Raw genomic sequence first — 14518 nt, 5'->3', positions numbered from 1 at the left:
AAAATTGGAAAAGAAAGTTTTAGGCAGCAAAGGGTTGAGGTAGTGAAGTGATCATAAGACACAAAAAAGTCCACAACTTTTAAAAATATGTTAATTGTTGCACGATTTACAATCTTGCAAGTGCTATTCTTCACAAAATTTTGACAATTACCACAGTACTTTTTTTATTTAGAAGAAATTTTTTAAATTCAGCTTTTTAATTAGGCAATTATTCAAATATTAACATACATTATATTTTTTTTATTAGAGTTAGAATTAAAATTTCAACTTTGCTAAATGAATTATTTAGACTAAATCTTTAATTTAACATACATTATGTTTAGACATTTATTTAAGTTAAATTATCTATCCATTTTAGCTTTTATATTTCTTGAACACAAAGAGATTCGTTCACGCTACTCGTAGACCTAATCTAATTTAGAAAGTTTTATCCAATTAAGTGTGTTTTATTCCCACAATGCCACAAGCATCAATTCAAAAGCTTCAGAGTAGTTAGGTTGTTGGGCCAAAAATATTTCACTAAGATTTGATTTCATTTCTCTTCGTTTGGTTCTTATAAAATGGGCCTCATTGCATTTTTTTTACTCGGATATAATTCAGTTTGAGAGCCTTTTGCAAAACCCAACCTAGATTTAACTTAACCTAAATTCCCTATCTTCTCACGTCTGATCATAGCTCAAGCCCAACCTTTTGAAGCAACATTAATGAAACAAGTTTTGATTCCATTTGTTTTTTTTTTTTTTCCCCAATATTCATTCCTAAACCAAAGAAGAAAAATGTAATTAAAATGATTCATATAGCCACTTATATATAAGATGTAATACTCATCAAGTTGAGAATTCAATTTTTAATACTTATAACTTTTTCTTTTATATTCAAACTACGATTTTATATTAAAAAAAAAAAAAAGTAAGCTATGCATGATAACAAATTAAATGAAGATAGATTTGTTTTTTGGATAAATGAAATTATAGGTATTATATAAATGAACATAGAGACTATTCTCTTTCCACATCTTATTCCACAAACTTGAACATATATAATTTGATGATGTCTTTTTAACACTTTGATGATATTCATGAAGACAATATTTATTTGAAAGACACTACGATAAATACACTTTAATGATATTCTTTTAACACTTTTGTTGACAGCTATTTATAATTTCATGCTGTCTTGAATAACAAATGACGCCAAACTAAAGCATGATTTGAGGAAAGACAACCCCATATAGAATTAACATTCGCTGGTTTTTTATATCATTTGAAAATGTATTTTACGATGCCAGGATAATGAATGTTCATGAAGTAATCTTCCCAATCGATGCATTTGGGGTCGAAGTAGAACATATCGCTCTCCACCAGGCTTGATCTTGCTGCCATTCGCAACTTCTCGGTGTTTATATCATCAAAGCTGTACCCAAGATAAAAAAATAAAGTTAATGTCAAAAAAAATGTACATTAATTTGAATTTTTTTGTAAGATTGATAGCGTAATTAAATTTACAGATTCAACATAAGAATTTAGAAGAGACATACATGGCATCGAAGAACAAGTATGGTTTATAAATGTCTGCCAATCGCATAACAAAGCTGATCTTCCTGTTGAGATCGCTGTAAACACCTTGAAAGAATTGGCAAAATGCTGTATTTGCCAATTCCAATCCCTGCACAAGAAAAAAAAATGATCAATCAATTAATTAGTTCATTAAAGGATTAATTGGAGGACTTCTTGTTGGCCCTTCACACCTTCAAAAGCAGCAAGTATCGAAGTGCCATATATCTGTGGAAGCTAGCCATGCTGTCCATAACTCTAAGTTTGCCAACTATAACAGGCTTTCCATCCTTGTTGATCAAAGGTTTCTTGCTGAAGTAACGGAAGCCAAAGTCATGAAGATTGCGATATTTCATAGGGTTTCTCATTGATGAACCAACCTGATAGATGGCCTCGGATGGTTGGTGTGATGCATGAGCTATCATGGCTACAATCATGGCATTCACCACCATGTCAGCTGGTATCTGCCAAATTAAGACAACCCTCAAAATTTCATTCTTCCAAAGAAAATTCATCACATAAATGGAGAAATTAACAAAGCCCAAGATTTTGATCTGATTTTGACTCTTAGACTAGGCAAATACTTTGTATCAGATCAAAGTTAAGTAACCAAAGATTTTTACGTACGTAAGAAAAATGGAGAATAATTTTGAACTCACCAGATCAACAACTGACTCCAAATCTGCGAGGAAGATTGTCAATTTTCCTTTAGCATAACCAACTACAAGGCTATCGATGGTTCTAATGTAACCACAAAGAAGTAGAATTAGTTGTTGAGTCAATTTTCAATAATTTCAATTAAGCAAAACATGAATCTTTCGTTTCTTTTATCCTGATAATATTAATTACTGTAGCCTACCTGACTCCTTCAGTCCAACCAGGGAATGGCTCTTTGTAAGTGCTAGTTATGATGGTAGGCCGTATGATGACTGCCGGCATATTTCCTTTGAAAACCCCCACCAACATTTCTCCCATTGCCTTTGTAAATACATATGTGTTTGGCCATCCATAAAACCTTGCCCTGATTTAACTTAACTAATTGTTAGAACATCACTAGAAGTCAAAATTCTCCGCCATACTCTCAAAAAAAAAAAAAAAGTCAAATAATTATTATGATTTTTTTTTGTGGGTCTATCAGTAAGACATAAATAAGACCTGAAATCATGAGTTTCAAGAATGGCATAGTGTAGTTCTTTTAATGGTTAGATTTTAAAGTTTAACCTACTCAAGAGTACACGAAGGAAAAGGGTCTGAGGACATCATTCTATATATGCTTTTGTTTCATCAATTGGGGTGGTCTTATATTTGGTGGAGAGTCAGCTATCTTTGAAGGACCTAATTGCTATATTTCGTGGCAACAAATATTTTGAGGATACTACGTAAATTATCACAATTGTGGAGACCTAAGACCTTCGACGAAATGAATATGAATGATGCGACCTTTTTTTTTTTTTAATTTTTGGGAACATTTTTTTTATTGACAATGAAGATAGCGGTGGAAGCATGCTTTAGAGTAAGGTATCTATGAATTTTTTAAAAAAGTAAAAAATAAAAAAATTTTAAAAAAGTTATCTTTTGAACATTTAAAAAAAAATTTTATTAACATATCTTTTAAACAAAATTAATAAATTCGTCGATTTTTTTTATATTATAAATATGTACTCCATAAAAGTTTTAAATACGCTGCCGAATGAATGAAGAGATGGAAAAAACAAACAGGAAACATTTCATGAATGAGTATGGCCGACAGCAGCACGTAGAATCCTAAACAGAACAATCGCCTTTATTTGTGGTACACTAAACATAAAGCCTTAGCCTATGAATAGGGTGGACCTGTTTTTTTTGTTATTATCATGTGAACCTCATGCATGCGAATCTTATCCTCTTTATATAATGAAAATTTTACGTGAGTTGAGTCACTTAATTTACTGGCACCAGCAGATATTGCACTTGCATTTCATATCGAAGTTTGACCATTTTAGGGTTAAAATTTGTAGGGTAAAAGAAGTTGAAAATATGTATTTACTATTATGTTCATTTTAGCCTTACTTTTGATGTTCATATATATATATATATATATATATATTTGAAACGGTTAACAATTAAATTTTAATTATTAAAATTAATATTTTAATATTTTATCAATAAATTACATAATTGTTGATTATGTTGATATATTTAGGGCATAAAAGTAAAAAAAAAATCTCACAAATAAAAATTCATTAATTATTTAAGTTTGTAACATTTTATTATAATCAATGAAATCTTAAATTTTTATTTTGAATCAATTGATCAATCAAACCTTAAATTTTTTATTTCGAATCAATTGAACCATTAAATATCTATTTTTATCCACTTGAATCCTTATAAATATATATATTTATTTACTTAATTAAACTCTCGATTGAATAAAAATAATTATCATTTTTTCTAATGAAAATTTAATTGATGAAAATAGATATTTTGAGAATTTAATTGATTGCAAAAAAAAAAAAAACTTAAATGATTATTAAATTTTAATTTAAAGATTTTTTTTTTACCCTTTTACCTATATTTAAAGATCAAAGGATTCGATTTCACAAACCTCGCAATGCCCAAATCTTTCATGGCTTGAGTAGTTTCCTTCTCGGAAGCTCCTTGCAATCTTAGTTCATTTAATTTTTCCTCTATGACTTTCTTCTCAATGTTAATGTCTAAGCCAGATACACCGTTAAGTGTTTCTCCCATGCGGTATGAATTTTCTAGTATGAGTCCCGACCTTTCCCCTGACACGTAAGCTGTAAAAACAACAAAAACATTAGTATACTAGTAAACATTAAATAGAAATATTAATGGTTTTACAATTATATACATAAAACCATGCATATTAAAAAATATATATTTGGTTGAAAAGGAAGAGAAAATCTGAAAAATGATTGTCTTCACAACCTGTGGATACATGAAGCAAAACTTTTAGTTTGACACATTTGTTGGCAAAGTTTGCAACATATTTGGCTCCCAATGTGTTCAGGCCAAGTGCAACATCATATCTACATTAAAAAAAAACCCTCAAATTGTTAGATATATTACTATTTTATTTAAATGATTATTGGAAAACCGGTTTACTATTAATTATATATATATATATATCTATATATAGTACCTTTCATCAAAGTTGGTTGTTGCGGCAAGGTTAACCACAACATCCACTTCCTTCCACATCTCTTCTACCAAATTAGAATCTTTCACACCCAAATCCTCTTGGGAGATGTCTCCAGGGATTAGAGTAATTTTTTCTGATATAAATGAAATGAAATTTTTTCCACATTTTTCTTTCAGAACTTTGAACAGGTCCTTCCCTATAATCTGTAAAAGAAAAAAACCACTACTCACCACATGTTGCATAAAACTCTATGAAAAAAAACAACAATACATTCAGCGTGAGTAACAACAAATTTAACTGTTAAGCTATTCATACAAAAAGAAGGCAAGAACTTTTGTGCACCAGAAAGAGCAGAAATCAAGCATCATGGGCTGCAAGGACAAGAGCCATACCTCATGGTGCAAACGCTGAATGGCAGATTTATGGTCTGCTGCTCTTAAAAGAAGATATAACTTCTTCACATTGGGTTGAACTCTTAGTATTTTCTCCGCAAAAACTGCATTCAAAACAAAGCAAATTCATTGTGAAATAAGCCCTACTTGATTTACTCTGAGAAAGAGAGAGATGACACTCTTACTCTTTGCCAAAAACCCAGTGGCACCAGTGACTAAAATGGACTTGTTATCAAGAAACTGAAGAGCACTTTCAAATTCCATTGGAAGAATAGCAGGAGAGAAACGGAAAAAAGAAAAGATTGAGACAATATAATCCTTGAAGTGAGGTTAAAACACACAATTGCTTTAAGCTTTAAAGGAAATCTAATGGCCTTCCCCTTATATACTACCAAGGGGAGAAAGATACGGAGAAATTATAGGGGTAGAGTACACGCAAGTGGTTGGGACGATAATTGCCCTTGCTCTACTTCATTGATACTCAGGGGTTGTCCCATTTTTCTATATAACATTATAAAATTATAAGAGGAAGAAAACACACTTCATTATTTAATTCCTCTTTTAATAATGAAAATTTTCGAGCTATTACAACTTCTAACTACAACTTGAAAATTATTAGTGTTATAATGTCTAAATCCGTGAATTTATCATTAAATATTAATTTAAAAAGTCACCATCAATCTTTTTTATTTATGTGTAATTGTACATCTAATTAAATTTGTCCTTTTTTAAATAGAAATCATAAGTTTGACTTAAGTATCTTTAAAAAGTAACTAGAATTAGGTCCGAAAATATAATTACATGTGAAGAAGGTTTTAGCACCCCCCAACGCTCATCAAAAGATGGTACCAACTTAATTTTGTGTTATCCATTAAGCCATAAAAATCTTACTAGATAATTAATTATTAAAAATTATTTTTAATTGACTCCAATACTTTTAACAGAAAATTAAAAAAATTTCCTCACCTAAAAAATATACAAGAAAACTGTTGTTTTTCTTGCAGAGGTTCCGTCATCTGATTATTTAACATTTTAAAAGTTTTAAAGAAAAAATTAATACTTTAACTTTTTCCTAAGATTTTTTTTCTTATTTTATTTTTTAAAAAAATTAATGCTTTTGTTTAAGAAAAAATTAATACTTTCAACTTTTTTCCTAAATACATTTTTGGAAATTAGGAAGATATTTATTTAAGAAAAATTGATACTTTCAACTTTTTCCTAAATCGTTTATTTTGAAATATTTTTTTTGAATTTTATATTTTTTTATTTTTTTCAAAGAAAATTTATACTTTCATTTTTTTCCTAAAACTTTTTTTTTATTTAAGAAAAATTTATACTTTCAAATTTTCCTTAAAAATGTTTTTTGTGAAATTTATTTTTTGATAAAAAATTTATTTTCTAAGAAAAATTGATACTTTCAACTTTTTCTTAAAACCATTTTTTTTATTATTGAAGTTACTTATTTTTTTTTTTAATATTTTAACTTTTTTTTATTTTTTAAATTATTTTTTCTTAAAGAAAATTCATTAAAATATATATTAAATAAATGAGCAAAATAATAAAAAAAAACCCTAAAAGAATGAATTGACTCAACTTAATTAAAAATTTGACTTAACTTGGTGCATGACTAGAATAGTTAACGGCCCGATCTTTTTTTTATAATCCAAACCATTGCATTTGGGACAACATTAACCCTTCAAGCCTTTCTTATTTATTTTCTTCTACAATTTTCTTTTTGTCTTTTTTTATCTACAGAATTAACCATGAAACTCAAACTTTAAGAAAACCAATGGGTTTTTCTAGATTTTGATGCATCACTGAGACTGTCGATGCCACAGGTCATCATTACCACCCTCTTTTTTGTTTTTTGCTTCTTTTTTTCTTCAACTTCAAAATTTCAGTCAAGAATCCTACACTTGAAACCCTACTCTTTGATTGCCATTGCTCTGTCGATGTGAGTCACAACAAAATTCTACACCTGAAACCCTAATCTTTGATCATCATCACTTCACCGACATGAGTCACAACCACCACTACCTTCTTTGCTGCTTATTATAACTGATCTTAGGTTGATTGTAGTTTTTTGTATTTTGATTGTCTATTGAGTTTCGACTATTCTGGGTTTTGGGTCTTGACTAATTGATTTTTGGTAGTTGGTGATTTGAAAATTGTTTGCAGGATTATGTCTTTGGATTGTGTTGCTGAAGGTCTATTGTCAATGTTTCTTCTAGCTTTGAATGATGGTTTATGTAACCTAATGAAGATAGGATTTCAAATCAAAAAAATCAAGCATCTTATCACCTTTAATTTGAATTTTGATTTTAAGAAACAATTGAATTTCAAAAATTTAATCCACCAAATCTTATCACTTGTTTTATCTTTTTATTTATTTTTAGAATAATGATAAAAGTAACAATAAACAAGTAAAACAATAAAACAAATGGGCTTGCATTGAGTCCAAAATATAATATGAGCTTAATACTCAAATGATAAAGCCAAATCCAAATAGGTTAGGTCTAAAGTCCAATTCAAACTAACTTGAGATTCGATGATAACCCAATAAAAAATAGGGTGTCTACAGTTGCCTTTTTTTGCACAGTTTCTGTGAAACAGGAATTCACAAAAACATAGACACCCAAAATGTCCGAGTCTAACTTCATAATATTACAAAATTTCAAAACTTTAAAGGTTCACGATTTCAAGCATTCAAAAATTTCATAATCGAAAATTCACAATACAAGTAGAAACTCAAAGATTCACAATTTGAGTTCAAAAAAATCATAAATTTGAAATTCAACGATTCACAATTCAAAGATTCGTAAGATTCAAAGATTCGCAAGAATTTCAGATTCGCAAGAACACAAATTTGCAAGAATTGAATATTCACAAAAATTGAAAATTTGTAAGAATTGGAAATTCACAAGAATTTCAAATTCGTAAAAATTAAAGCTTCACAAGATTTGGAGATTTGTAAGAATTTCAAATTTTTAAAAATTAGAGATTAACAAGAATTTTAGATTCGTAAAATTTTTAGCTTTGCAAAAATGTTTGGTTCGCAAAAATTTTAAAATTTCGTAAGAACTTTCAGATTTGATCAAGAATTCTGATTTGTAAGATTTTAAAGGTTCACAAGATTTTTAGATTTTTAAAATTTTTAAATTTTTAACCTTTTAGATTCGTAAGAATTATAGGTTTGCAAGACTTCAGATTCTCAAGATTTTCGATTCGCAAGAATTAAATATTTGCAAAAACTCAAAAGTTTGCAAGAATTGAAGATTCGCAAGAACTCAAATTCGTAAAAATTGAAGATTTCAAGATTTTACGGTTTACAAGAATTGAAAATTCACAAAATTCAAAGATTTGTATTCGAAAAACTTCTAGGGATTAACGACCAAATTTTAAAGATTCTCATTCAAAAAACTTCAGCATTTCATATTCAATATTTTAAAGATTCTCATTCAAAAGTTTTAAGGTTTCATCTAAAATTGCAAAGATTCTAGTTCAAAAACTTTGAAGATTCACATAAAAATAAAAAAAAATTCAAGATTCTCATTTAAAACTCAAAGATTTTCATTTGAAAATTCTTAGAGATTATGTCTAGAGGTCTCACAAATCATTCTCAACATTGAAAATACTCTTTCAAAAGACTTCACAACTTTAAAATTTGGAATGTTTTCTTCATCAAAAAATCTCATCATGAAAAATTTTCTTTATTTGAGGTTTCAAAAGTTCAAAATTCTCCTACCAAAGTCAAATTTTGTATGATAATGATGCAAATGTTTTCTCAATGATGCAAATGCAACAACCCAGATTCTCACAATAACGCAGATGTCATACTCTAAACCATTATTCAAATATTTACTACATGATGTAAATGTATGACTAAACCATGATGCAAATGCAATCATCAAAATAAAAATTTGAATATTCATCGAATTATGTACATATATTATTCAAACAACAATGCAATGCAAATATCACTATAATCAACATCATGAAATTCTAATTGATTGTAGTAATACGGTTCTCAAGACTCCACCATCTCACATTTTTTTTTTAATTTTCCAGCACTAACATTTTTAGAATTAGTTCATTAATTGATCCATATTATTTCCAGCATTTGGTCACAACTTACATATTATATTGGTTGATCCATCACCATATTCACCACTTAGGTACTATATTTACCTTTTCAAATCATCTTTTTAGCTTTTTTTCATCTGTTTCATTTTTTTGCCCTTATCATCCTGAATTTCTTTTCAAAGAAATCCATGAATCTCTTATGGACATTGTCATTCATTCGTTATCATTTTCAATTTGTGATAGATATAATGCAATCATATTTTTTTTTATTTATTTTGAGGAAGCAAAAATGAGAGAGAGTAAAGTGAATTGAGAGAAAAGGTAATGATATAAGAATGAGTCTGGTACAAAAATAAATAGGTAAAGGAACAAATTCAAAGTATCTCACTAGGATAAGTATTTAAATGATATAAAAATGTCCAAACAATGAATATTCAGACAATTTTAACCTTAATCTAGAATTTTTTTTCTAAAACTTATTCAATTGATTTTCAGAATCATTTTGAGCTCCTTCAACTTTGCCCCAACTTCGGGGGATCTTCAGATGACATTGATCTTCTATATATTTAATTGTCTTTCTAGTTTTCAGCTCAAATTTTTTCTACCTAAATCGCCCTTTTGAATTTTCAATTTAAGTCTTCCTTTTGTCTCTTTTTTTTCATTTTTTCATATTTTTTTATTTTTTTTTACTTTTTTCATTTTTTTATTTCATCTATTATTAGTATCTTTCATACATCAATCTCTAAAATACAAAAACATAGATAATTCTATTATTCCATCACAAGCATGTCTTAGTCTAATATATGATCATTCAATTCGAACATTCATTTTTGATCAAAATGAACTTTTAAAAGTTGTAATGTAGGCTATGGTGAGAGATCATGAAAAAAATAGATAAAATATGCTCAAAATATATGTTTAAATGGTTCAAACCAAATGATCGTTTCTCATCATGTGATGTAACTTGGCATTTTATCCCATTCCACATCATTTCACTGGTTTTTTTTTCATTCATCTTATTTCTCACAAAAAGATTCTTATTATTTTGTCCTAAATCATTTGTGGCATTTATTTTTTTTCTTTTTTTGTAAAGGTCTTTTTTTTTACTCTCTATTTTTGAGGCTTTTGCGATCTTTTGTCTCTTTTTTTTTTTTTAAATAGGTTTTTCCTAAAATTTTATTCCCCAGTATGGAGGGTGATTCTTGGTTGGAGTCTTTTAGAAAAAAAATTATAATAAGCCTAAAAGATGTAGCAATGGATAATTTTATTTTTATGAATGGTAAAAAAAAAATGTCATTTTTCATCTCAAATGTGATGCTTTCTTTGAAGATCATATTTTGAACAAAGACAGACTGATAAATGCCTCCAAGACATGTCCATTTTTTCATGAATGATATCTTCTCAAAGATTACTTTTTTTGCTCATATAGTCTCTACAGATCAATATGAATGATTTTCAAAATTAAATCCTAGAATTATTATTTATCATTGTCCAAACATTCACCATTTGAAATTTGAGAATGCGAATAAAATGGATTGAAAAATAATAAAGCATAGAATAACAGCTTGAATGAAAGAGAAAATATAATGAAATGCATCAACTTTTCTTTTATTAAAATAATAAAAATAAATTTTATTACATAAAAGAAATCTTAGCATTACTCTAAGAGAAATCCAAGCAACTTTCATTCTTGTCTTTCCTAAAATTATGCCCATGTGTGATCAGATAAAGATTTTTATTGACATTTAATTCTCCTGATTTGTCAAAGCTCACTAAACCTTTTCAAATCAAACTTTGCACCTTGTGCTTGAAAATAGAGAAAGTTTTTATAGAATGATCCATGTTTCTATTATGATAATCACATGTGACATTAGCATCATTCCATTGAGGATAGGGTGATTTTAATGGTTCTAGAATAACTGAAGATACTAAATTATTTTTAATTAGTTCTATGAATAACTCAGTGTAAGTCAAAAAGATAGGATCAATGTAAGTCCTTTCTTGGTTATTTTGAGATCTCTTCAAATCACTCGCTTTGTTATTAGGCATTGAAGCTAGTGTAGTAATAGGATTGGGCCCATATGTAGGTGTTTGAAAAGCTAGTTGAAAAACTAGTTATGAAACAGAGTAAAAAGATACTGGTGCAACATATGATTAATAGTTGGATGATAAGTAAGGTATACTTACTGTGGGTATGGATGTAACTTCTCAATTGTTGTCTTTCAAAACTCACAGTTTGAACTTCATTTTTTTTTTTAGACATCCCACTTTTTTTTTTTTGTATTTGAGGTCTTTCATTCTTTAAGCTTGCTATTTTTAATGGTGCTCTTTATCATTTCCCCAAAGATCACTATATTGGTAAAATTCTTGGTGGCATTTCCAATCATTTTCTCATAATATAGAAACTTTAAAGTACTTATAAATAAAACGATTGTTTTTTTTTCAGTTAGAGGTGGTTGAATTTAAGTGATCATATCTATTCACCTTTGTGCATATTCTTTGAAGTTTTCAAAAGATTTTTTATCATACTTTATAGAGATAGATGATCTAGACCTAAGTCTATAATGTATCGGTATTGGGCAATGAATGCCTTGCTAACCCATCCCAAGAGTGTATATGAGCTTTGTCTAACTAGATGTACCACATCGTAGCTGAACTAATAAAGTTGTCTTGAAATACATGCATCAATTGTTTCTTATTTTGAGCATGAACAGCCATTTTACGATAATACAAGGTAAGATGAGTTACCAAGTATCTTGTCCTATCATATTTTTTAAATTAAAGACTTTAAATTTTGATAGAATGATCACATCTGGGACTAAATAGAGTTCAGCTACATCTATGAGCCAAAATAATCCATTCTTTCGATAACTTACACTCTTTCTTCTAAAAAATTCATTTGTTGCATGCTTGAATCCTCCATCATCTTAAAAATCATTATGGCCTTGATTTAGGCCAAATCCGAAAGAGTGTAGAGAATCTACAATATCTTGTTTCTCATTTGAATTAGAGATCTATTCTATTATCTTGGCTTTATCTAACCTCTTTAACATCTTCATCATCTTTGCTAACTCTTTTTTAACTCTTCTTGAGCTTTCTTGATTTCATCCGTACGACCATTTTGCTCATGTTCCATTTTGTTTATTCATGATTAAGTATTGTATGGATGACAAATGGGTGGTACATGAGTCTTTAACGGTTAAGCTATTTTTGAACCTTTGATTACCACAAATTAAGGTGCTTACATTATTACAAGCTTATGTCATGAAGGAATGATTATAAAAATAATATTAATATGCAACCACCAAGATTTCAAGTTAACACATGTGAAATGAATGTAAAAAATATATGCAGCCTAATGTTATCTTGTTTTAAATTAAACAAAAATAAATTGAAGGAAAAAACTTCAACTAACATGCACTTTTAATGATTTCAACTACCAAAATTTCAAGTTAAAACATACGAAATGAATGCAAAAATATATACAACCTAATGTTATCTTGTTTTAAACGAAAGAAAAATAGATGCAAGAGAAAAATTCAACTAACATGCACGTTATCATGACAATTCATACAACATGACATGCATAAAAGTTAACTTCCATACAAGAAAAATCAATCATTGCAAAAATGTAACTAATTGTTGGTTTTTTTTTTCTACAAAAGGGGAAGGTAAGGCTTTAACTATAGGTTTGGTTTCTTGTGGTCACTATATGTGGTTTAAGGTTAATAATATAAAAGTTTTCAAATTGTTCCTCATATCTTTGTCCATCATAGACTAGTAAGACACTCCAATTTTGCCTATTACAGGCTACAAGTAGAAAATGGTTCAATTTGAATGAGGTATTAAAACCCCATAATGCATAGGTACTTTACTCTTTTCTATAAGAAGGGAGCTCAGGTATAAAGCTCATGTTATGCACATGTATATGAATGACATAATAAGCAAAATAAATAAATAAGTATCTAAAAAATCAATTTTATTAGGCTTTTGGATAACACAAATTTAATTCTCGGCCTGACTCTCAGCTTATCCCCAGTGGAGTCGTCAAACTGTCATAATGTCTAGATCCGTAGACCTATCACTAGATATTGATTTAAAGAGTCGCCACCAATCTTTTTTATTTATGTGCAATTGGTCACCTAACTGAATTTGTCCCTTTATAAAGAAAAATCCTAAATTTGACTTAGATATCTTTAAAAGGTAGATTCAATGTCTACGAAATCATAACTAGATTTGAAAGTATGATTACGTGTGAAAAAAATTATAGCACCCCCACAACACCCATCAAAAGATGGTACCAGCTTAATTTCGTGTTATCCATTGAGCCTTAAAAATCTTATCAGATAATTAATTATTAAAAATTATTCTTAATTGACTCCAATACCTTTGGCAAGAAATTAACAAAATTCTCTCACCTCAAGGTATACAAGAAAACTGTTGTTTCTCTTACAGAAACTCCGTCGTTAGATTATTTAACATTTTAAAAGTTTTCAAGAAAAAATTAATATTTTAACTTTGTCCTAAGATTTTCTTTCTTATTTTATTTTTTTTTTTGGTAAAAATTAATACATTTGTTTAAGGAAAATTTGATACTTTTAACTTTTTTTCTAAATACATTTTTTGAAATTGAGAAGATTTTTATTTAAGGAAAATTGATACTTTCAATTTTTCCCTAAATCGTTTATTTTGAAATATATTTTTTGAATTTTATATATTTTTTTTTTAAAAAAAAAAAATTGATACTTTTAACTTTTTCTTACAAACGTTTTTTGTGAAATTTTTTTTTGATCTTTTTTATTATTGAAATTACTTATTTTTTGTTTTTAATATTTTAACTTTTCTTTATTTCTAAAATTATTTTTATTCTTAAAGAAAATTCATTCAAACATATATATATTAAATAAATGAGCAAAATAATAGAAAAAAAAAAACCCAAAAGAATGAATCAGCTCGACTTAATTAGAAATTCGACTCTGCTTGACGCAAGACTAAAATAGTTAGTTGCTCAGTCTTTTTCTGATAATCCAAAACATTGCGTTTGGGACAACATTAACCCTTCAAACCTTTCTTATATATTTTATTCTATAATTTCCTTTCTATCTATTTCTTTTTACATAATTAACCAAGAAACTTAAGCTTAAAGAAGACTAATAGGTTTTTCCAAATTTTGATGAAGATAGGATTTCAAATAAAAAAAATTCTAACATCTTATCACTTTCAATTTGAATTTTGATTTTAAGAAACAATTGAATTTCAAAAATTTAATCCATCAAATCTTATCATTTGTTTTATCTCTTTTTTTATCTTTTTATTTATTTTCATAATAATGATAAAAGTAACAATAA

The 14518-nt window shown here is 28.1% G+C and overlaps 1 protein-coding gene across 1 annotated transcript; it reads right to left on the bottom strand.

The window, feature by feature from the left end:
- Positions 1-1075: 1075 nt before the first annotated feature.
- LOC111301284 (alcohol-forming fatty acyl-CoA reductase-like) lies at positions 1076-5444 on the bottom strand. The gene is made up of 10 exons (XM_022896846.2): positions 5273-5444; positions 5088-5191; positions 4696-4898; positions 4482-4582; positions 4138-4330; positions 2413-2574; positions 2213-2294; positions 1748-2017; positions 1538-1665; positions 1076-1413 (listed from the first exon to the last, which is right to left on the bottom strand). Exons 1-10 carry the CDS (start codon positions 5349-5351, stop codon positions 1260-1262), a joined length of 1476 nt encoding a protein of 491 aa, XP_022752581.2. The 5' UTR covers positions 5352-5444; the 3' UTR covers positions 1076-1259.
- Between the last annotated feature and the right edge of the window lie 9074 nt (positions 5445-14518).

The sequence above is a fragment of the Durio zibethinus genome, chromosome 15 (assembly GCF_047325235.1).
Source record: "Durio zibethinus cultivar Kanyao isolate XHJ-2024 chromosome 15, ASM4732523v1, whole genome shotgun sequence".
Classification (NCBI taxonomy): Eukaryota; Viridiplantae; Streptophyta; class Magnoliopsida; order Malvales; family Malvaceae; genus Durio; species Durio zibethinus.
This window is presented reverse-complemented; position numbering and strand designations above follow the sequence as displayed.